This window comes from Notolepis coatsorum (assembly GCF_963971535.1).
Source record: "Notolepis coatsorum genome assembly, chromosome: 15".
In the NCBI taxonomy this organism is placed as follows: Eukaryota; Metazoa; Chordata; class Actinopteri; order Aulopiformes; family Paralepididae; genus Notolepis; species Notolepis coatsorum.
Window position 1 is genome coordinate 46,154,874 of NC_140179.1, and position 24,607 is coordinate 46,179,480.

Genomic DNA, 24,607 nt, shown 5'->3' on the forward strand with positions numbered 1-24,607 from the left:
AAAATATAAAACTATATATCACTGTGTGTGTGTGTGTGTTTCATTTAATCTAATTCACAAATAATTTGTATGTGTGACCTAACTAACGGAGTAACTCTTGTACTAATATTAACTCTCCCTAATATTACATTAAGGAAACTCAGGATTCTCTGCAGTACACAGTGAGAGAGACCGATATATAAGACAAAAATATATATATATATATATTGTTTATGTGTGAGTAATGATATAAATAAATAAATAACTAAGTAAATAACTTTTATTTAGAGGGAAATAATTAAATTGTGAGTGGTTGTGTCTGCATACACAAAGCCCTGCAGTACCGTAGAGTACATGTAGAGGGCAAGCATGTTTCTTTTTCTTCCACTATTGAACTAACTATGGTATACTTCACTGCTAGTGGTAACTGGTAAGTAGTATTAGTAGTAAAATGTCCTAAGTAAATACCCTGATATAATAGTACTCCGATATAAAGTAAAAGTATTCCCATTTCTCCGGGTGGAGCACAGAGCAAGGAGAGAGAAAGATTTTGTGATTGATTGATTGATTGAATGAAAACTTTATTAACAGATTGCAGAATGGGTACAATACAGTACGGTTCAATACAAACAACTGTTAAGAGGATGCAGGCCAGGGGCGGCCGGGTAGCGCAGCAGACTAAGCGTCTGCCTACCACCGCAAGAGACACTGGCATCGAATCCAGCTGTCAGCGGTACCTCCGGCTTGGTCGGTCGTCCATACTGATACAATTGGCAGTGTCAGCGGGTGGGAAGCCGGTGGGGTGTATCCTGGTCGTTGTAAACAGCGACTCCTACAGGTCGGTCAGGGCGCCTGCACAGCGAGGGAGGGAACTGGGGGAGGTAGTGTGATCCTCCCATGCGTTACACTTCCCCAGTGAGAGTCCTCGCTGTCAGGTGAAAAAAGAAGCGGCTGGCTGACTCCGCATGTATCGGAGGAAGCATGTGATAGTCTTCAGGGCTCCCTAGACCGGCAAGTGGGGGGGAAGTGCATGCAACGACCAGGAAGGGGGGGGGGGGGAATTGGCATAACGACTAAATTGGGATGGGAGAAAAATACAGAAAAAAGAAGAAAAAGTAGATAAAAAAAAGAGGATGCAGACCAGAAAAATACTTTCGTCTTGTTTACATCAGTCCCCCATTTTCAATTCATCAATACATTAATGACATACAACACATACAAATATACAGTACTGTTTAAGAGAAAGAGATCATAAAAAATGTTTAATTGTCTGTGATGAGAGTGTTTTCTGTCTTTATTTTGATGTTTGTAAATCTGGGTTTTAGTTTTTTTACTGCAGCCTAATTGGTTGTTGAGTAATCTCCAAAGTTCACAGGGTTTGTTTTCCTCAGCTTTATCATTGATGAAAAAAAATTTTTTGCAGATTTGATCATGGAGAAGACAGCAATTTCCAATAATGTTAGCATGTTCCTTTTTAACTCTACAAACCAAGCGAACGCAACAGACCGACATACACATTTCAAACCTGTACCTACCTGTAACCTCCTCAGATAGCCTCGCGGCTGATAGAATATGATTGGACAAAGGGCATTTAGGGGCGTGGTTTTGCAAAAGGTCAATTGATTCGGGCTGAATAAAGCTCACTGAAATTTACTCCACAGTGCACACAAAGTCGATTTCAATGCGCTTCAGTCAGCTTGTACAGACAGCAGCTTGACCCCATTGACTTTGTATTAGTTTGTGACCAACTAGCCATGAGGAACAGCATGGATTGTACTGAGAAAAGATTACTGATCAACAGTCATTGGTGAGTACATAGGAAATAGGGCTAGGATTACAAAATCTGAACTATCCCTTTAAAATACTATAAAATATTGTACATATGAACAGCTTATATTATGGATGTAAACAACCTCAAATTAAAGCTGAAAGTCTGTACTTTAACATCATAGTCATTGTTCCATTTCAAATCCAATATGCTAAACCACAGGGACAAAACAACAGCATTCACTGTCTGAGACTTCAGGACTACACTGTAGCTACTCAAGGATGGTTAACTACTGATAAATGTTAATTATCTCAACTATGTCCAAACTAAGTATTTAACTACTCCACAGCAGTGGCTCTCTAAACTAAACTAAACACGTTTTGCAATTATGCCACAACAATGTGGAATGCCCTACCCACAGGCGTAAAATAATGTGAATACCCTCCTTCAAAACCGCTCTCAACGAGCACGGGAGGCTGGAATTCGAAACTGGCCCCGGTAAATGTCCAACCCCCCCCCCCCCCCCCCCCCAATATACAGTTTCTTCCCCCTCTAATATATATATATATGTATATATTTTCTTTTATGATCTCTGTCTCTTAAACAGTTCTGTATATTTGTATATCATACATGTCTGGTGTCATAAATGTCATGATGAATTGAAAATGGGGGACCCTGATGTAAACAAGACGAAAGTCTTTCTCTGGTCTGCATCCCCTTAACAATTGTGTGTATTGAGCCGTACTGTATTGTACCCATTCTGCAATCTGTTAATAAAGTTTTCAATCAATCAATCAATCAATGTCCATATTAAAAAAAAAACAGTATTGTAGAAAATTCTGACCTCTATTGAGGAGATATTTATATCTGTTGTGTTAGATACAAAATGCTGAGGTTTAGAAATCCATGTTGTATGTGTGGAGATAACAGATGAAAGAGTGAATATGAGTAGTCATTTGTATAAATCATTTAATTTTCACAAATTCCTTGAAAGAATTCCCCTATTTTCTGGGGACCCCCCGGAAGTCCCTCAAGAATGCCTGGGGGTCCCCGGACCCCACTTTGAGAAACCACTGCTCCACAACACTGGACATCAATCACCGGGCAGAGAGGATTTATCTTGGAACATTACATTATTGCACAGAAGACTAATCAGTCAAACAAACAAATGTCAGAATAACATGTGGCTCATTAATTTAACATAATCTGATAAATAAACTTCAAAATGATTTCACATTAAAAAACAACAATCAAGAAGGTCAAACAATCAAGAGTTTCCTATATTAAGTAAAAAAATTAAATAAAAAAAACAGGCATCTCATGCACTGCATCATGTACCGCGGTTAAGTTGGGGTGCGAGGTCCAATGAGGTTATGGTTAGAGTTAAGGTAAAGGGGTGGGTTTATACATGAGATGCCTGGCTTTTAGGGCTTTTTTTTCCCGTTTCTTATTACACTTCATTAAGACACCATGGCATGTGTAACAGACTGGCCCTGCCTGAATCCTAGAAAGCCAGATATATCCCCTGTTCTGAAGCCTAGTATGCGAAATATCCCGTTCTGAAGCCTAGTATGACAAATAAAATACATCCCCTGTTGGGAAGCCAACTACGCCAAATATATCCCCTGTTCTGAAGCCTAGTAGGCCAAATATATCCCCTGTTCTGAAGCCTAGTATGACAAATCAAATACATCCCCTGTTCGGAAGCCAACTACGCCAAATATATCCCCTGGCTTGATCCTAGAAAGCCAGATATATTCCCTGGACAGAGAGGTATCTTTGGCTGACGGTAGATGTTTGGTTTCCCCATGCCAATCAATCAATCAATCAAATCCTTTATTTAACCAGATAAGCATCATTGAGATTAAAATCTCTTTTTCAAGAGCGATCTGGCCAAGCAAGGCAGCAGAACGTTTCAACATAAAAAAGAACATCACAATAAAATACAGATAAAACATTTACAGCAAGCTCCAATTTCAGGCAAGTTATCAAACAGGCAAATGATCAAACACAGTTGCACTGTCCGAGGGAACTGAGTTTGTAGGATTTTAAAATGGCTTTGAATTCTCCGAGGGTGACCAGTCCTGGTAATTTTAGGTCCTCCTGTATCTTGTTCCAAGATGAAGGAGCAGCATATTTAAAAGCCCCTTTTCCCAATTCAGTTCTCATATGGGGAACTTCCAGTGTTAGAGCAGCTTGAGAACGAAGGGCATACTTGTATTGCTTTGTGCACAGAAGCACACTTAGGTACGAGGGAACCAGTTTAAGCAGAGCTTTGTGCACAAGGGAGAGCCATCGAGAAAATCGCTGTATTTGTAGAGATGGGTAACTTGCAATGTAATAGGGTGCAATGGTGCACTCGATTTCCACATCCTGTGACAAAGCGTAAGGCAGAATGGTACACAGTATCCAGCTTTCTAAAGGTACTGATCAGGTGCATACATGTAGAGTAAGTCACCATAATCGAGTAGTGGTAAGAAGGTGGTCGAGATCAGGTGACTTCTCACTTTACGTGAAAAACAGGACCCGTTTCTGAAAAAGAAGCAGAGTTTAAGCTTCAGCTTTTGACACAAGTTTGTCTACGTGCGATTTAAACGTAAGGTTCTCGTCCACTGCGATGCCTAGATATTTGTAGGAAGCAACCCTTTCGATGTCAGTCCCTCCAGCAGTATTGGGAAGTGTGGGAAGATCAGCTGGGAGTCTCTTCCCATTTGAGAAGAGCATAAACTTTGATTTGCCAGCATTTAACACTAGCTTGCCAACTCCAGTTGTAACGCCAGTAAGCGCAATAGCAAGAGACCTAGCATGGATGTCTTTTATGGTGTGGGGAGGAAACCCATGCAAATACAAGGAGAACATGCAAACTTCACACAGCTGGGGTTTGAACCCAGGACCTTCTTGCTGTGAGGCAACAGTGCTGACCACTGCACCACTGTAGATACAAAAAAAAAAATTTAATGTGCATATTTTTACTATACATTGACAAAAGTATTGTAAATATACTGTTCAGAGGTGAGACTAGGACTGTTTATATCAGAGGTGAGACTAGGACCGTTAGTATCAGAGGTGAGACTAGGACTGTTAGTATCAGAGGTGAGACTAGGAGTGTTTGTATCAGAGGTGAGACTAGGACTGTTAGTATCAGAGGTGAGACTAGGACTGTTAGTATCAGAGGTGAGACTAGGACTGGATCAGAAAGTGTGACGGTTGATGCGGTCCTGCTCCATCTGAGACTTGGCCTTCTTCTTGAGGAGCAGGATGTGTTCAGCGAACTCCCTGATCGCTCCCATCCCCCCCGCGCTGCGGCAGGTGTACTTGGCAGCGTTGATCGCCACCCCTGGGGCATCTCGAGGTACTGCACTCAGGCCCGCCAAGTTCAGACACTCTACGTCTGGTTCATCATTACCTACGGAGGGAGGGAAAGAGGGAGAGGGAGAGAGAGAGGGGGGGGGGGGGAGAGAGTCCTTTTAAATAGGAATATGCCAACACACCAAATAACCAAAAATCACCCATTCCTAACCATCCCCGAGCAAATCCCCAATAATGTTGCTTTGAAAACTATCTTGACATGATCTGAACGATATCACAGAGATAAGGGATGAGAACCAACCAGCCTTTATGAATGATATCATAGAGACGGGATGAGAACTAGGGATGTTAACAATTAATCGAAGATCGATTGATTGATCGTTAAGGATTTACTCGAACACATAACATTTACTCAATCTACTATTAAACAATGATATGTTACAATGTTGTCTGCCCTTATTACATTGTAGCCGTCAGTAGAATGGTGTATTTTCAAAGCATGTTTCAATGAACAGATAGAGGGTGCAATATAACTATGACGAGGAGGCAACTACCTCTGTGTCTGGAAAATAAGAGGGAAAAAACATGAGCGACGGCAACTTACAAAGTTAAGCAGGCTAAGAGAAGCGTCGATTTTGAAAAAATAACCCAAGTCAGTCTGCGCATTTATCGAAAACGGCATGATCGATATGGTTGATGGCGAAGGATTTTGGCAAATGATACACCTGCTTGAGCCAGCGTACCATATCACATGCTGAGGCACAACCACCTTGCGCATCAAGGAGAGCTACACCAATGTGCAAAATTTGGAGTTGCTCGCGCATCTAGCTAACATTACCGGTGCTTGCAAGGTTGCATTGACGACAGACAGCTGGACTGCCCTGACGACCGAAAGCTATGTTACTGTCACTTGCTACCACATCACGAGGACTGGCGAGTGGCGAGTCACCACTGCTTTGTTGCAAACTGGAAGTTTGCCGGGTCGGCATATGGCAGACCACCTCGCATAACAGTTCAAAGAAGCCATTCCCCATCCCTGAATACAAATCCGACTGACTGGTGGAAAGTCAATGCGGGGAGACTCCCCAGGCTGGCAAAGCTGGCACGCCAGTGCCTCTATATACCCGCAGCATCGGTACCATCCAAGCGAGCGATTGTGACCAGGCTGCATGCGCTCCCGTCTGACCATGTTGATATGCTGGAATCGGGACCATGTGAGTCAGTCTGAGACAGGCTATTTATGTTCTTGTTATGTCTATTATGCCTTACTCTTGTTTTTATATTTAATACTGTGTTTAGGACTGTGTTTTTATGATCTAGGACTGTGTGACGGCTAGCACCTAGGGCTGCATTTAAAATTTCGTTGTAACATTGTAACAATGATAATAAAGATCATTCTTTTCTATGTAGGCTATCTATTTTTTCGTTTTTGTTTATTTATTAAGTTAATATAAAACCATGTTTAGAACATTGTTGATTTTTTTTACCTCTTAATTTAACGTTCCGACGGCCCGCCCTTGTTTGACGGCGTCCCGCTGTTGGCTTCGCTAGTACAGTTGGTTGTTTTCAGCGTTTATGCACGTAATCTGTTATTTAGTTAGGCCTATTGGACATACGGTAAGAAGATTCTTCATTTTGTTTATTTATTAAGTTAATATAAAACCGTGTTTAAATTTTTTTTATATTTGTTGAATACATTAATACATCCTGCGCCAATCACGTTGTACGACGTGTTTCAAGTTTATGCTAATTCTACCAGATCACGGCGTACAACGTTATTGTGATCATATTTCATATTTTCGCCATGGTATTCATATTTCCCTCACAGAGCCTTGTCTGATGCAGTGGGACTCGGCACAACTCTGCAACGCTTCAATACTGCCCCCTGGTGGATGATCGGCGAGTTGCCAAACCGGAAATGGCCGGTTGGATATCGGTGAGTCTCCTAAATCCGTCCGGCCACTCGCATATCGTCGCGGGACTCTAGCCACACACTGTGGATATGGATCGCTGCCATAACTCAATAATCGACATGATTTGGGCGTGTATTAGTATTATACAAACCGGAAATGGATCTACTCGATCCCCATCAAATAACTGGGATCTTTTTGCTCCAGTCTCATCGCCCAACGGTAAGAGGAGGCCGACATCATTTTCAGCGTGAGTGTTTATTATTATCCATACAAACTGCTCTGATCTATATATCACCCATACTCCATAAAGCATTTAACGACGATCACGGAATTATAAACGCCCCCCCCCCGTTCACCCGCGCATGATCAGTCATAACGTTTAGGACCATGTACAGTTGAAATTTTTAATATAGCGTGGATCGGTATCAAGCGGCATTTGATAATCTATATATGCATTTATGCCTATATCTCACGTTCTAGGAATTACTGCAGAAAACGATAAAAACATATTTATATTCTAGACGGTATTTTCGTATGAATGTGTGAATGAAAAAGTAAAACGTTCCTACATCCTGAACGATAGATAATTGATGTTGAATGGGCCATAGTAATGTCAATTTAGCAATACAATTTAAAAAGTTATAGCCCTGCAAAGGTGAACATCTCCATAGACTTACAGTGCTTGCAGAGAATGGTATAAGATGATCAAACTCTGTGGCAATTAATGTGTTATGTGGAGAGTGACTTTTTTTTATATATATATATTTTTGTCCACTTTTTCTCCTGTTTTTCTGTGTTTTTCTCCCATCCCAATTTAGTCGTGCCAATTCCCCCCTCCCCTTCCTGGTCGTTGCTATGTGCCCCCCACTGGTCGGTCTAGGGAGGGTTGATAGATACTATCACATGTCCCATCCGATACATGCAGAGTCAGCCAGCCACTTCTTTTCACCTGCCAGCGCGGACTCTCATTGGTGAGGTGTAACGTGTGGGAGGCTCACACTACCCTCACCATCTCCCTTCCTCGCTGTGCAGGCGCCCTGACCGACCTGTAGGAGTCGCTGTTTACAACGACCAGATTACCACCCACCGGCTTCCCTCCCGCTGACACTGCCAATTGAGCCAGTATGACGGCCGGCCAAGCCGGAGGCAACGCCGACAGCCGGATTCGATACCAGTGTCTCTCGCGTTGGTGACGAGCGCTTAGTCCACTGCGCCTGTGACTTTTCTTTTTGCCACATATGCAGCTCGCCAGTTTAGTCGACACAATGTGTTTTAATATGTCTAGGCCTCTACATTTCTATGTTTCATATGCCATGCAATGTTGAGAGAATGCAATAAGTCGCTGCTGCGGAAATACACCTTTTGATTGAGGAAACAAATACATTTGTTATTGTTTGGTAAATTGGGTATTTTTTGTTACAATTAATCAATTAATTGATCGTTAACGTTATCATCGAGTAAGGAACGTGCTTACAATTTGCAACCCTAATGAGAACCAACCAACCTTTATGAATGATATCACAGAGACAAGGGATGAGAATCAACCAGCCTTTATGAATGATATCACAGAGACAAGGGATGAGAATCAACCAGCCTTTATGAATGATATCACAGAGACAAGGGATGAGAACCAACGAGCCTTTATGAATGAGATCAGAGATAAGGGATGAGAACCAACCAGCCTTTATGAATGATATCACAGAGACAAGGGATGAGAATCAACCAGCCTTTATGAATGATATCACAGAGACAAGGGATGAGAACCAACCAGCCTTTATGAATGATATCACAGAGACAAGGGATGAGAACCAACCAGCCTTTATGAATGATATCACAGAGACAAGGGATGGGAACCAACCAGCCTTTATGAATGATATCACAGAGACAAGGGATGAGAACCAACCAGCCTTTATGAATGAGATCACAGAGACAAGGGATGAGAACCAACCAGCCTTTATGAATGAGATCAGAGAGACAAGGGATGAGAACCAACCAGCCTTTATGAATGATATCACAGAGACAAGGGATGAGAACCAACCAGCCTTTATGAATGAGATCACAGAGACAAGGGATGAGAACCAACCAGCCTTTATGAATGAGATCAGAGATAAGGGATGAGAACCAACCAGCCTTTATGAATGATATCACAGAGAGACAAGGGATGAGAACCAACCAGCCTTTATGAATGAGATCAGAGATAAGGGATGAGAACCAACCAGCCTTTATGAATGATATCACAGAGAGACAAGGGATGAGAACCAACCAGCCTTTATGAATGATATCACAGAGAGACAAGGGATGAGAACCAACCAGCCTTTATGAATGAGATCAGAGATAAGGGATGAGAACCAACCAGCCTTTATGAATGATATCACAGAGACAAGGGATGAGAACCAACCAGCCTTTATGAATGATATCACAGAGACAAGGGATGAGAACCAACCAGCCTTTATGAATGAGATCACAGAGACAAGGGATGAGAACCAACCAGCCTTTATGAATGATATCACAGAGACAAGGGATGAGAACCAACCAGCCTTTATGAATGAGATCACAGAGACAAGGGATGAGAACCAACCAGCCTTTATGAATGAGATCAGAGATAAGGGATGGGAACCAATAGCCACAGTTTGGAGACAGGATACACCCGCGAAATGTCGCAGAAATGGAATCAAAGCGTTCAATTTCCCAAGCAAGCGGAACGTCATGTTCCCTGACACACGGAGCCGGTTAGGACACGTCTATTGAGAACACTGGAAACTATTCGATGTTCGCTTGCTCACGTCGCTGTATGTTAGGAATGGGGTGTGAGAGGGCGAGTGATTTACACAAAAGTTAAACACATCTCATTAGTTGCATACAGATCCCGCAAACGTTTCAGTCAGATTCATTGAGAAATTACACAAGGATAAAAGGCGGCTGGTTATATTTGTTGGCTACATAGTGTACTGTATAGATGTAAAATCAAGTCACGTGGGCCGATACCCTGATACCTTATTTTAGCCTGGTATTGGACCGATATACAAAACTATATAACAGTATCGATGCATCCTTAACTTGTGGTACAAGTTGTTTTCCATAGGTGCTCAACCATGGAATTTAGTGGATCATATTAAGTGAACTATATGTACTGTTGGACTGTAACAATTCCATGTACGAATAAATTTAAAAAGAAATTATGAAATGAAGAGTTGAATAATATGTCTAACATTGTGTTATAAAGTCTTTAAGGTATATAGTTTCTGTACCCATATAGGCCACCTCATTCCACTCCAGGTGTTTCTCCTGCATCATCTTCTTCACTTGGACCAGAAGGTCTGCCCCGAACTGCTTCACCTGGCAGCCTGTTCTCTGGGCGAGCTTCTCCGTCAACACCTTGGTCATGTTATTCTCAACGCAGTCCAACAGCACCACCTGGTGGAAGAGAGAGGGAGAACACTGGTGTCATGGTGGTTGACCTAGTGGGGTAGGCCAGGCCTAAACATCAGACTGGCATCATATCACCAAGACATGTCACATGCATGCTAGGTTTCCTGCCATCGCCCTTGACCAAGGTACTGGCGTTACAACTGGAGTTGGTCCCCCGGGTGCCCCACTGCTCCTAAATAGTTTGGATGGGTCAAATGCAGAGAAGAAATGTCCCCAAGGGGATTAATAAAGGTTCAACTCAACGTAGCATACGCACTGACTGATCCGTGATTGCTACGCCTATTGTTAAGGGAAAACAAATGGGGGGTAGATGTCCTACCAGACACCAGTGTTTACAACAGCCAAGTATAGCAAATAGTATTAATGAACTGATTACTGATTATTGATTGGTGATAGAGAGTGTGACAAAATAGACATTTATTTTATAAAAATGTTTGAGATCACTCTTTTTTTTGTTTCAAGTTTCAAAACATGGTACAGTTACTCTCTACGCTCTTCACCATCAGGTAGGTTGACGTAATTCGGTCAATATTTCGAGGGACGCTGTTTTTACGATACCCAAACCTATATACATGACTAGTGTTTTCAAGTGTGAGCCAATCACAATCCTTGGGCAGTTTTGGGTGGATTCTTTTTGTGCACGATTGCCAACTTGTAGCCCACATTAATGCTTTGAAAGCAAGTTTAAAATGTCTTCACATGGGGCGGTCAGGTGGCGTAGCGGAGATTGTGCTCGTCACCAATGCAAGAGGCTGCGGTCTCGACTCCCGGAGAGTCAGCATTGCCTTGGCTCGGGCTGATCGCTATACTAACTCGTTTGGCTGAGTTAGGGGGAGGGGAGCCGTGGGTGGGTCCTGGGCGTTGTGGACAGCGACCCCTACAGTTCGGTCGGGGCGCCTGCTCAGCAAGGATAGGATCTGGAGAGAGGTAGTGCGACCTTCCACACGTTACACTCTCCCGGTGAGAATCTGCGCGGCCAGGCTGGCTGCACATGCGTCGGAGGAAAGCATGTGACAGTCTCCGGCCTCTCGGACCAACAGTAGGGGAAAGTGCGCAACAACCAGGAAGGGGGTTGGGAATTGGCATAACGACTAACAGTGGGATGGGAGAAAAATCGGAAAAAGAAGGAGGGGGAAAAAGATAATCAAACCAAATAAATAAAAAAATAAAAAAATGTCTTCACAGTTAAGGTTTAGTTTAGTTTATATATTTAGCACATTATTTAAAAGAAAACAGTGCTAGGAGGGAACGAAGCCCAAAGGGCTTGTACAAAGTTCCACTCCCATCCCATTGTCCATAAACATATATGAACGAAATACATGAAAACATGGTCTAGAAAATAAACTCAAAACAAGATTAGAGACATAAGGCAGACACTATAGCGAAAACATGGAAGATTGACACGAGTCAATAACAAGAACGATTTTATTTTATTTTTTAGTACAAGAAGGGAAAGGAGAGGAGAATAACAAATGAACGGTATATAATGAAGAAAAAGAACAAGCAGCCATACAGTAGATGTAACACTGATGCACAGGAGTAACTTAATGTGTTGATGATTTATGATGAAATTAAATTAGATTTGAATTGTGTTTTTTAAATATAGATAAGGAGGTTGTTGACCTCAATGATGAACTTAAGAGTGTTCCAGAGTTTAGGTCCTCTAAAGCTAATGTTGAATTGATGGCTAGATGTCAGACAGAAATGAGCTATGAAGTAGAAAAGTTTGGACCCCCTGCAATTTGCATACCGCCCCAACAGGTCCACGGAGGACGCCATAGCCCATGTGCTGCACACAGCAGCATCACACCTGGACAAGAGGCAGGGGAACTATGTGAGAATGCTATTCATCGACTACAGCTCGGCATTCAATACCATAGTCCCCTCCATACTCATAGCCAAGCTCAGGGACCTGGGCTTGAACTATGACCTCTGCCAGTGGGTCTTGGACTTCCTGACTGGCAGACCCCAGGTGGTGAGAGCAGGCAACTGCACCTCCTCATCCATCACCCTCAACATAGGGGCCCCCCAGGGCTGTGTTCTGAGTCCCCTCCTCTACTCCCTGTACACACACGACTGTGTGGCTCAGCGGAGTAGCAATACAATCATCAAATTTGCTGACGACACAGTGGTGGTGGGCCTGATCTCTGCCAACGACGAGAGGGCCTACCTGGAAGAGGTCAAGGTCCTGGCGGGATGGTGCCAGGAAAACAGCCTCTCCCTGAACGTCAGCAAAACAAAGGAGATGATTGTGGACTTCAGGAGGTCGGGGGTCAAGGACTACAGCCCCCTCAGCATCAACGGGGCACCGGTTGAGAGAGTCAACAGCTTTAAGTACCTCGGAGCCTACATATCCGAGGACTTGACATGGACCACACACATTGACAGTGTTGTGAAGAAGGCACGACAACGCCTCTACTTCCTCAGGCGCCTAAGGAAGTTCCAAGTCAGTCAGAAGATCCTTAAGAACTTCTACTCATGTACAATAGAGAGCATCTTGACCGGCAACATCACCTCCTGGTTTGGGAATAGCACTGCACAAGACCGAAGCAGACTACAAAGAGTGACACGTTCAGCCGAACGCACAATTGGAGGGGGGCTCCCCACCCTCCAGAACATTTACAACAAGCGTTGCAAGGGCAAGGCTAAGAGAATCATTAAAGACTCCAGTCACCCGAACAACTGCCTCTTTGAACTGCTGCGGTCAGGCAAGCGATACCGGAGTCTCAAGGCGAGCACAGAAAGACTCAGAAGAAGCTTCTATCCCCAGGCCATCAGGCTGCTAAACGAACAATGAATGAACACTACACAACAACAACCACCAAACGCACATAGCACACACATCCACACGCACACACTCACTTTAAACAAACACACTGTAGCACCCACTCCACACACTTTATAGCACACACCCACTTTAAACAAACACACTGTAGCACCCACTCCCCACACTTTATATTTATTGATGAAGGATTGCACTACAACTCGTACACCTTACTGTAAATTGTACCTAAATTGTACCTCATCCCATTTCTGCTTTGCACTAGATAGTACTGTACATTATACACTGCATAGTATTGTATATTATATGGTAACTCAGAACATTGTACATATGTCTATACCGAACACTGTGACCTCATTTTCTTCTTCTAAATTACATGCTATACTATGTTATTTGATACTATCTTGTCTAGCACAGTCTCTGGAGCGTAACAGTAAGAAGCATTTTGTATGAAAGTATTCTGTACTTCTGTATGACAACTATTAAAGAAACTTGAAGAAACTTGAAACTTGAGTAAGTGTGGGAATCCTGATTCTGCTAACCCCACTTGGGAGCTAACGCTAACTAGTCATTCAGAAATTGGTCTCTATTCTAAATATGTATGATTGGTAACATGGTGGTAATGGACTAGTCTAGTGCTGGGAAATATACATGTTGCCGCATTGTGTTTGTGTATCCTGAAACAGGTTTATTTAAAAAGCTAATATTTCTCACTATAATTTCTGAAAGGTTTTAACTAGGGATGCTCGATATTGGCTTTTTTACCGATACCGATATACCGATATTGTCCAACTCTTAATTTCCGATACCAACCGATACCGATATATGCATGGTTCCCCCCCCCCCCCCAAAAAACAGAATAATTTCAGGTAATTAACATTACATATGTGTCGTTGTGGAATTATCATAACATTATGCATACTTTTGACAATAAATAAAATCAGAATGTGTTCTTACTTGCTTGCCTGGGTAAATAAAGGTTATAGAAAAAAAAAGAAAAAGAATTAAATATATATATTTTTTTGAAAACCGATACCGATATTTTCCGATATCACATTTGACTGCCAATATCGGACATCCCTAGTTTTAACAATGTGAAATGTAGTCTACAGTCAGACTATGAGCATGAAGTCCAGCGAGAGAGTGGCTTTGGCCTGGCTTCTGGTTTACCCACGGACTCTGCAAAGACGCAGAGCGACGGGGCGCCTTGCACTAAGTCGCATTACCTCCACTCCTTCTCTCTTCAGCATTCGTATGCCCATGGTGTCTCTGGTGTTGACGGACACCATCTCCTCGCCGGACACAGAGACAAAGACCCGTCCGTCCGTCAGACATCCGGACACGTTGCACAGCAGCAGGTGGACCACCTCCAGCTTCTCCCGGCCGAAGTAACCGTACCTGTCGTCACAAAAGCAAATCAGGTTACAGTGTCAGGTGGGAACAATATGGATGATACGATACCTTGAAAAGTATCGATATCATTTTCGATACCACAGGGGAAAAGGTTCAATCTTAAAATGTAATTTTTTTTATTTTAATTTTTTTATAAATGTTGCTTTTGTTGCTGGTTGATTCTCCTCAGCTTCTCTCTGGTACTATAAGAGAAGATAAATATAACACTTTTATAACCCTTTGTTTATCTTTAGATCACACATTTAAAAATAACTGTTCATCTCACTTCAATCATTTTTATTGCAGAACATGGTATTTTCTCAAGCAGACAGATGTTTGTATTACAGTCATATTCCGACTTAACTGAATGCACATGTGTGTGTGGACTACTGTACTATTACAGGTATTGAAATGAACAATGCAACTTCCTTATACAAAAAAAATTAAAAAATTAAAATAAAAAAAATATTTTATGAATAATTAAATATCGATATTTCGGGAAATGAGTATTGAAACAGTTTTAAATATTCAGAATCGATATGTATCGATTTTTCGATATGTTTGACAACACTAGTCAGGTGGGAACAATATGGATGAGGTCAGAGAGAGTAGGGAGGGATGAGGGGAGAGAGGGGTGAGGTGAAAGGGATGGAGGGAGAGAGTGATGCAGCTGACCTCTCGAGACACAGAACATGTAGTTTTATGACCCAATTATTACATTGTCCTCACACCGAATGATACTATTAAGGTTAAAAATCTGCAAAATTCTCCTTTAAAGTAGATAGTTGGAGCTAAATTCAAATACGGCAAACGTACAAGTGATGCTTAGATGAATGAATGGTTCCTTTACTAATAATATGAAAATGGCAGCATTGGCTCATAAAAACTGCTCTTTGAGACATAAATTATGTAGAATTCTTCATTAATGTAGTTTGTTCAAAGATGTATGATATTGAGACTTGGGCCCAAAATTATTTATGGAAATTAATAACCAGTAGGAACAAAGGTATTGGCAATGAACAACATGGACAGCAGAGGGCACCCTCTCTCACTTAAGTTGTAGATGCACCAGACGGATAGAACTCTGTCTGTCCAACAAATGGATACTCTTTACTTTTAATAGCCATGCTTCCATACATACACAATGCCTCCCTCACAAATACAATTTTGTAACTTTTTTCTGTTTGTTATGGTATGTTTCTATTCATTTAACTTGATACATTTTATCTTGTACTTTATTTATCATGTTTGCACTCTACTATGTATTGCTTTAAAAGTAGCAGGTACATTCCACTTGGGGAAATGGGAAGTAAAAAAAACAACAATCATGGAGCCGCAAACAAAAAAATTATGATAAATTAATGAATCTATTTGGGGGGGGGGGGGGGGCAATATTTTATTCTGAACCTTTCTAAAAGCTCTGGATGTATTATTATTTTTTAAACGATTACTCTACAAAATAAATCGTATCTATAGCACCTTTCATTTTGAAGAAAAAAATATATATAGTTACTCACAAATCTTAAAGACCGGTGTTGTCGTGGGTTTACTAACCGCGGGACCATGTCCTCGCTGTGGCGTCCCTAGGCATACATTCTCAAATTGTATTACAAGTAGGTTATAGGCGTTTCAAACACGACTCGTTTGGTTGAATAACGACAACCAGTTATTCAGCATAGACCCTGGGTATAGAGAATCAAAGAGGAGGGCGGGAGGGAGTTACACCTCACAGTACCGGTTTATCTGTTCCACCTTCAGTCAACATCAATCATCCAAGGAAAGAACAGACCAGACACCACTGAAGAAGAGCAGCATAGTACAGTAGTCTACACCTCGCCCATCAGGAAATTCACGTTAGAACACATAAGACGATGAACTACAGTAGCACTATAGAATTCCTATGAGGTTTGTTTTCTCCCCCACACACTAATAATTACTATAGAAAGATTTGATGGTGGTTTTTATTGTAGATCTATTGTGATGTTACTTACTTCACATATGGACTATACAAATACATTCGATTTGATTTAGAGATATACGTAGTGTTTCTATGATACAAAACACAGGAATTCAATACTATAGTGATTCACTGTACATTTCTATAATATCCCACTATAGACACTTATGGTGAATGACTACAGTATTTCTATGGTAAACCAATGTATGGTTTACCATTGTTAGGTTTTAGTGAGTTTTTCCTTACCTTCGCGTGGGGTATGTCTGGGAGTGCTTGCATTCTTTCATTTATTTGCATTAATCTAAAAATGTTTGGACCTTATGGTGTTCTTGTTCTGTTCTTGACTTATTGTTATGTTTTCTTCTTGACTTGTTTAAAGAAGACCTATACGGCCCATTGGGACATTAACGTGTGTTGTCGGGCGCTATAAATAAATTTGATTTGATTTGATTTGATGTATGTAATGTATGTATGAAAAATACACAGGAATACTATAAATCACTACAGTATTTCTATGGTAAACCAATGTATATATGAATGAAAAATACACAGGAATACTATAAATCACAACAGTATTTCTGTGGTAAAGCTATAGTGTGTATGTATGACATATACACAGGGTTACGTAATATGTGACGTGATTGCATTTGCAGGTGACCTGCCGCACCAAAATAAGTGACCTGGCAGGAAACCTATAGTAAACCCTTATTTCTGGCAAGGAAATTCACCTGCTGCAATGCAGTCAAGTCACACATTACGTAGCTCCGTTTGAGGAAAAGCCATGTGAAGACCGAGCTGGGATTATAAACGATCCAAGTGAAAATCACAACTTTGGTAATGCAATGACAAAACCATCATTTTGAAGTCTTTACATAAGGCGACCATTTGTTTTCTGGCCCTACGATATTTTCTCCCAACTTCATGTGGTCGACCATAGTATAGGTAGGGTTAAAGGGGCACTGAACTAAAAAAAATGCAGATTTATTTTGCACATCTCACACACATCCAAAAACTAAAGTGTTTTACACACATTCATTTAGTTTGATAGTTTTTTAGAGTAAATAAGTTTGAATATGGCCACCAGTGATGTCATTATGGACATTGAATCCTTGTATTGTGTTGATTACAGTTCCTCTCTGTGTGTGCTATCTGGCTGCACGTTAGCCTAGCTTAGCACAATGAATGGAAGCGGACAGTGCCGGTTAGCCTTCGGGAGAGGTGTTAGTTGGACAATGCCTAGGCTAACCGGCACTGTCCGCTTCCATTCATTGTGCTAAGCTAGGCTAACGTGCAGCCAGATAGCTTTCTATCTACTGAACGCACAGAGAGGAAACTGTTATCCATCTTCTTGTCTCTCTCTGGAGAAGACGATAAGCTAATTTCCCCAAATGTTGGCGTGTTCCTTTAACACAACACAAGTGTGTGTGTGTGTGTGTGTGTGTGTGTGTGTGTGTGTGTGTGTGTGTGTGTGTGTGTGTGTGTCTCACCTGAGAACCCTCTGTTCTGCCACAGGCCAGTCGATATCCACATCAATGTCCACACTGTACTCAGGCAGCATCTCATAGTACGCGATCTTACCACCCTGCAGAGTAGAGTAGAGTGGAGTAGAGCAGAACACAGTAGAGTAGAGTAGATTAGAACAGAGTGAAGCAGAACATAGTAGAGTAGGACAGAATAGAGAAGAAGAGTAGAGTAGAGGAAAGCAGAGCACAGAAATAAAGGTCCACACTTAAGAAAAAGAAAGATTCCAGCAATTTCCAGGTTGACTTTGTTTCCAAATTATTCAATTTAGGAAATGTTTCAATGCAGATGAAAATGACAAACGTTCCGGCACGCAGAAAAAACAATTAAATTGCTACAAAACAAACATATTCAGAGAAATTATGAAGTGAAATGTTTTAAACATGTTTTCAATTAATCATGATCTCTCTCTCTAAAGGCTGTGAACTGTGATACCAGTGATTGCCATGGTTAACCAAGGACTGTTACCCAATGGATGGTGCATGTGTACTAGAAACTGGTCTAGTATAATTTTTAACCAAATGAACCATTATGTGTTGTCAGCAATTTACCAGTGACGACGTTAAGTCAGACCAGATTCTTAGATACATTACGGACGACTCCCCATTCAAAGAGATAGGGGTCATGTCTTGTTAGTCTCCGTTATCAAGATGGTGGCTATGAGCACCACCCAATAGGATCCAATCCTGATGAATGAAGTCTATTTTGAATCTCAAGTTGGACATGTTCCCTTCCTTCACATTTCTAGGAAACATAATAATACACTTTATTTGTATAGCACCTTTCATACAAGAATTGCAGCCCAAAGTGCTTTAAAGCAGTACAATAGACATAAAAAGAGTATAAAAACAATGCAGAGAATAAGAAAAATGGTAAAAGCAATGCAGACAATAACAATACAAATATTGATTGTTACGTTTAAAACCTGCCAGTCTTTCTTCCCGTTTGATACCCACACAGTTTAAAACCTGCCAGTCTTTCTTCCTGTTTGATACCCACACAATTTAAAACCGGCCAGTCTTTCTTCCTGTTTGATACTCAGGGCTAGATCCACAAAGAATGGATTGCACGGTGCTAATTGCACCCTTACTTACAATTCATTATGAATTGAAAACAGATTTGCAGATTAACAGATTGCAGAACTGGTACAATACAGTACGGCTCAATACACACAATTGTTAAGGGGATGCAGTCAGACCAGAGAAAGACTTTCGTCTTGTGTACACCAGGGTCCCCCATTTTCAATTCATAATGAATTGTAAGTAGGATGCAATTAGCACCGTGCAATCTATTCTTTGTGGATCCCGCCCTCAGTTTAAAACCTGACAGTCTTTCTTCTTGTTTGATACCCACAATTTGTTTGATACCCACAATTTAAAACCAGACAGTCTTTGTTTGTTACCCACACAGTTTAAAACATGACAGTCTTTCTTCCCGTTTGATACTCAGTTTAAAACCTGACAGTCTTTCTTCCTATTTGATACCCCCACAGTTTAAAACCTGACAGTCTTTCTTCGTGTTTGATACCCCCACAGTTTAAAACCTGACAGTCTTTCTTCCTGTTTGATACTCACAGTTTAAAACCCGACAGACTTTCTGTTTGTTACAGAACATGAGCAAAGCTTTGAGAGTGTATGCTATTAATTGACCATATTCACACTGCAGCCATTTTGCTCTTATGTCATGCTAGGGTTGGGATTCCTTTCCACCCTGTTCCCACCCAAGGTGGAACCCAACCTGAGCATGACATTAGGGCTGACCTTCGATTTTTTTTTTCACATTCTCAGAGAGAACCGGCTCGACTCGTCATGCCAACACAAATAGGTTGGTCACCTGTGCTCACTCATCACTATAGCTTTCTTTATCTGTATGATGTGGAAAGGTTTAGTACTTTGACTTAAAGAGGCATATAATCTCCCATACATCCAAAATCTCTGAACACACACACACGAACATACACGCACACAGAATTAACCCAGCTCCAGTACCTGCAGGGCTCCACCTTTCTCTATGAGTTGTCTGGTGCCAAAGTAGAAGGAGCCGTTCTCACACAGCTCTCCATCCCAGTCCTGACGCCGGGGCCTTCGGACTGGGTCTATATTCAACGGCTTGGTCATCTCATTAGCTGAGGAGGACAAGAGAGAAGCTTGGTCATCTCATTAGCTGAGGAGGACAAGAGAGAAGCTTGGTCATCTCATTAGCTGAGGAGGACAAGAGAAGTTTGGTCATTTCATTAGCTGAGGAGGACAAGAGAAGTTTGGTCATCTCATTAGCTGAGGAGGACAAGAGAAGTTTGGTCATTTCATTAGCTGAGGAGGACAAGAGAAGTTTGGTCATCTCATTAGCTGAGGAGGACAAGAGAAGTTTGCTCATCTCATTAGCTGAGGAGGACAAGAGAAGTTTGGTCATCTCATTAGCTGAGGAGGACAAGAGAAGTTTGGTCATCTCATTACCTGAGGAGGACAAGGGAGAAGCTTGGTCATTTCATTAGCTGAGGAGGACAAGAGAGAAGCTTGGTCATCTCATTAGCTGAGGAGGACAAGAGAAGTTTGGTCATCTCATTAGCTGAGGAGGACAAGAGAGAAACTTGGTCAAACTAGGGCAAACTTTTTGTGTGCATGTTCACAAACTTTGTAAGTGATCAAATTACACTTTGTTTGAAATGGCCAAATAAAAATATTGAGGCGTGAGGCATATCCAGCTGCAATTATTTTGTATCCAATACTAGCCTTGGGTTTGGTAGGTGAAACCATGTTAATTTAATTTTTTTAAAGGAACACACCAATATTATTGGAAATGCACTTAATGTAAAGTAAAAAGAATAAAGACCAAACACTATACAAAATATACAATATACAAAACTAAAGTACAAAATGCAACAAAATGCTAAAATGAGGTAGAGATGTAGTGCTAATCTTTTAGTAATAAATAGATGTATTGTGTGTGACGACTGTGAATAAAACTACTACTACTAAAAGGACAATGGACCGCAAATACAACCGCGGTCATTAAGAAGGCCCAGCAGAGACTTCACTTCCTGAGGGTGTTGAGGAAGAACAGACTGGAGGAGCAGCTGATGGTGACCTTCTATTGCTCTGCTGTTGAGAGCCTCAGTGCTGACGTACTGCATAACAGTGTGGTACACCAGCTGCACTGAAGCAGACAGAAAGGCGATTCAGAGGGTCATAAACTTGGCACAGAGAATCATCGGTTGCCCCCTCCACTCCCTGAAGGACTTGCACAACTCCCGCTGCCTCAACACCCTGGCTTCCACGTTCCACCTGTTCAAGTTCAAGTTTCTCAAGTTTCTTTAATAGTTGTCATACAGAAGTACAGAATACTTTCATACAAAATGCTTCTTACTGTTACGCTCCAGAGACTGTGCTAGACAAGATAGTATCAAATAACATAGTATAGCATGTAATTTAGAAGAAGAAAATGAGGTCACAGTGTTCGGTATAGACATATGTACAATGTTCTGAGTTACCATATAATATACAATACTATGCAGTGTACTAATGTACAGTACTATATAGTGCAAAGCAGAAATGGGATGAGGTACAATTTAGGTACAATTTACAGTAAGGTGTACGAGTTGTAGTGCAATCCTTCATCAATAAATATAAAGTGTGGGGAGTGGGTGCTACAGTGTGTTTGTTTAAAGTGGGTGTGTGCTATAAAGTGTGTGGAGTGGGTGCTACAGTGTGTTTGTTTAAAGTGAGTGTGTGCGTGTGGATGTGTGTGCTATGTGCGTTTGGTGGTTGTTGTTGTGTAGTGTTCATTGTTCGTTTAGCAGCCTGATGGCCTGGGGATAGAAGCTTCTTCTGAGTCTTTCTGTGCTCGCCTTGAGACTCCGGTATCGCTTGCCTGACCGCAGCAGTTCAAAGAGGCAGTTGTTCGGGTGACTGGAGTCTTTAATGATTCTCTTAGCCTTGCCCTTGCAACGCTTGTTGTAAATGTTCTGGAGGGTGGGGAGCCCCCCTCCAATTGTGCGTTCGGCTGAACGTGTCACTCTTTGTAGTCTGCTTCGGTCTTGTGCAGTGCTATTCCCAAACCAGGAGGTGATGTTGCCGGTCAAGATGCTCTCTATTGTACATGAGTAGAAGTTCTTAAGGATCTTCTGACTGACTTGGAACTTCCTTAGGCGCCTGAGGAAGTAGAGGCGTTGTCGTGCCTTCTTCACAACACTGTCAATGTGTGTGGTCCATGTCAAGTCCTCGGATATGTAGGCTCCGAGGTACTTAAAGCTGTTGACTCTCTCAACCGGTGCCCCGTCGATGCTGAGGGGGCTGTAGTCCTTGACCCCCGACCTCCTGAAGTCCACAATCATCTCCTTTGTTTTGCTGACGTTCAGGGAGAGGCTGTTTTCCTGGCACCATCCCGCCAGGACCTTGACCTCTTCCAGGTAGGCCCTCTCGTCGTTGGCAGAGATCAGGCCCACCACCACTGTGTCGTCAGCAAATTTGATGATTGTATTGCTACTCCGCTGAGCCACACAGTCGTGTGTGTACAGGGAGTAGAGGAGGGGACTCAGAACACAGCCCTGGGGGGCCCCTATGTTGAGGGTGATGGATGAGGAGGTGCAGTTGCCTGCTCTCACCACCTGGGGTCTGCCAGTCAGGAAGTCCAAGACCCACTGGCAGAGGTCATAGTTCAAGCCCAGGTCCCTGAGCTTGGCTATGAGTATGGAGGGGACTATGGTATTGAATGCCGAGCTGTAGTCGATGAATAGCATTCTCACATAGTTCCCCTGCCTCTTGTCCAGGTGTGATGCTGCTGTGTGCAGCACATGGGCTATGGCGTCCTCCGTGGACCTGTTGGGGCGGTATGCAAATTGCAGGGGGTCCATGTTGATGGGGAGGGAGGAGCAGATGTAGCCCTTTACTAGCTTCTCAAAGCACTTCATGGCTATGGAGGTGAGAGCTACAGGGCGGTAGTCGTTGAGGCAAGCAGGCTTGGATTTTTTGGGTACAGGGATAATAGTGGACTTCTTCAGGCAGGTGGGGATGACAGCCTGTTCTAAGGACAGGTTAAATATGTCAGTGAATACTGGGGCCAGTTGGTCGGCACAGACTTTTAGGACGCGGCCGGGGATGCCGTCCGGACCTGCTGCCTTCCTGATATTCACTTTTTTAAAGGTCCGCCTCACCTCATGCTCTGTTACCCTGAACACTGCGCCTCCATCAGCAGCCGACCCCCCCCCCCCCCCCCCCCCATTGCCGTGGCTTGTGAGCTGGTGTTGTTATTACCAGCATCAAACCTCGCATAGAAGGTATTGAGGTCATTTGCTAAGGAGATGTCACTGTTCAGTTTGAGGGAGGCGCCTTTGTAGTCTGTCATCGTTTTGAGCCCCTGCCACATAGCTCTAGAGTCAGCTTGTTCAAACTGGAGTTCAATTTTATCCCTGTAGCGCCGTTTGGCCTCTGACACTGTCCTCCTTACGTTGTATCGCGCCACCTTGTGGTCATTCATGTTGCCTGCCACTAGGCCGTCGTTGTATGCTTTGGTGCGCTCTCTCAGAGCTTCACGGACGGATTTGTCTACCCAGGGTTTTTGATTTGGGTAAACTCTCATTTTGGTAGTGGGGATTGTTTCTTCCACCAAAGTACAAACATAGTCCAGTACTGTCTCCGTGTAGACATTAATGTTATGTGTCGCGGAACACATTCCAGTCTGTGCAGTGAAACGCAGACTGGAGCGTCTCCTCCGACGTCAAATCCCATTTCTGCACCTCTCGCGAGACTACAGGAGTACTTTTGATTCTCTGTTTGTACATTGGTGAAAGAAAGATGGACGCGTGATCTGATTTACCAAAGCCACTATCAGAATGAGCCTTGTAGCCACCTTTAAATTGCGTGTAACAGTGATCTAGGATGTTACCGCCTCTGGTGTTGCAAGTCACATGCTGATAGAAGTCAGGTAATACCTTTCTCAGATTGGCGCTATTGAAATCACCCAGCACCAAAATGGCGGCGTTAACGTTCGCCGCTTGTATTCTATTTACCTCGTCGTGGAGTCTGGAGAGCGCGACGTTGTTGCTGGCTTGCGGTGGAATATACACTCCTACAAGGATGATCGCCGTTAACTCCCTCGGGAGGAAGAAAGGACGACACTTGATGGTTATATATTCCAGGTCTGGGCAGCAGTGGTTGGATAATTCCTTCACGTTAGTTGGATCGCTCCAATTGTTGTTAAACATGAAGGCAATACCTCCTCCACGTTGTTTACCGGACTCTGCTGTACGATCCTTGCGGTGGATAAAGAAGTGTTCAGCTGGTTGGATTGCGTGGTCTGGAACGACCGGCGTGAGCCACGTTTCGGTGAAGCAGAGAATGTTGCAGTCCCTAACGTCTCTTTGGTATTGAATCCTTGCTCGGATGTCATCCAGTTTATTGTCAATTGATTGTACATTGGCTAGCAATATACTGGGCAATGGCGTTCGGTGGCGTCTGGATCTCAGCCTGTTACGCAGTGGTGCAGTGGCAAATTGACAGTAGGTCAAACGCTCCACGCGCGCATGCACAGTTTTTTTTGGCTGCTCTCGTCCTGCAGCTGGA

At 42.6% G+C, this 24,607-nt stretch overlaps 1 protein-coding gene across 1 annotated transcript in view; it reads right to left on the reverse strand.

Annotated features, from left to right (window-relative positions):
* Positions 1 to 2,699: 2,699 nt before the first annotated feature.
* cmasa (cytidine monophosphate N-acetylneuraminic acid synthetase a) overlaps positions 2,700 to 24,607 on the reverse strand; it is a 47,174-nt gene continuing 25,266 nt past the window's right edge. The window contains exons 4-8 of the mRNA XM_084330410.1: positions 20,039 to 20,175; positions 18,017 to 18,111; positions 14,407 to 14,578; positions 10,218 to 10,383; positions 2,700 to 5,153 (exon numbers count right to left, since the gene is read on the reverse strand). Of these exons, the coding sequence (XP_084186536.1) occupies positions 4,939 to 5,153; positions 10,218 to 10,383; positions 14,407 to 14,578; positions 18,017 to 18,111; positions 20,039 to 20,175 (785 nt within the window). The 3' untranslated portion in view covers positions 2,700 to 4,938. The remainder of the gene's footprint in view (positions 5,154 to 10,217; positions 10,384 to 14,406; positions 14,579 to 18,016; positions 18,112 to 20,038; positions 20,176 to 24,607) is intronic.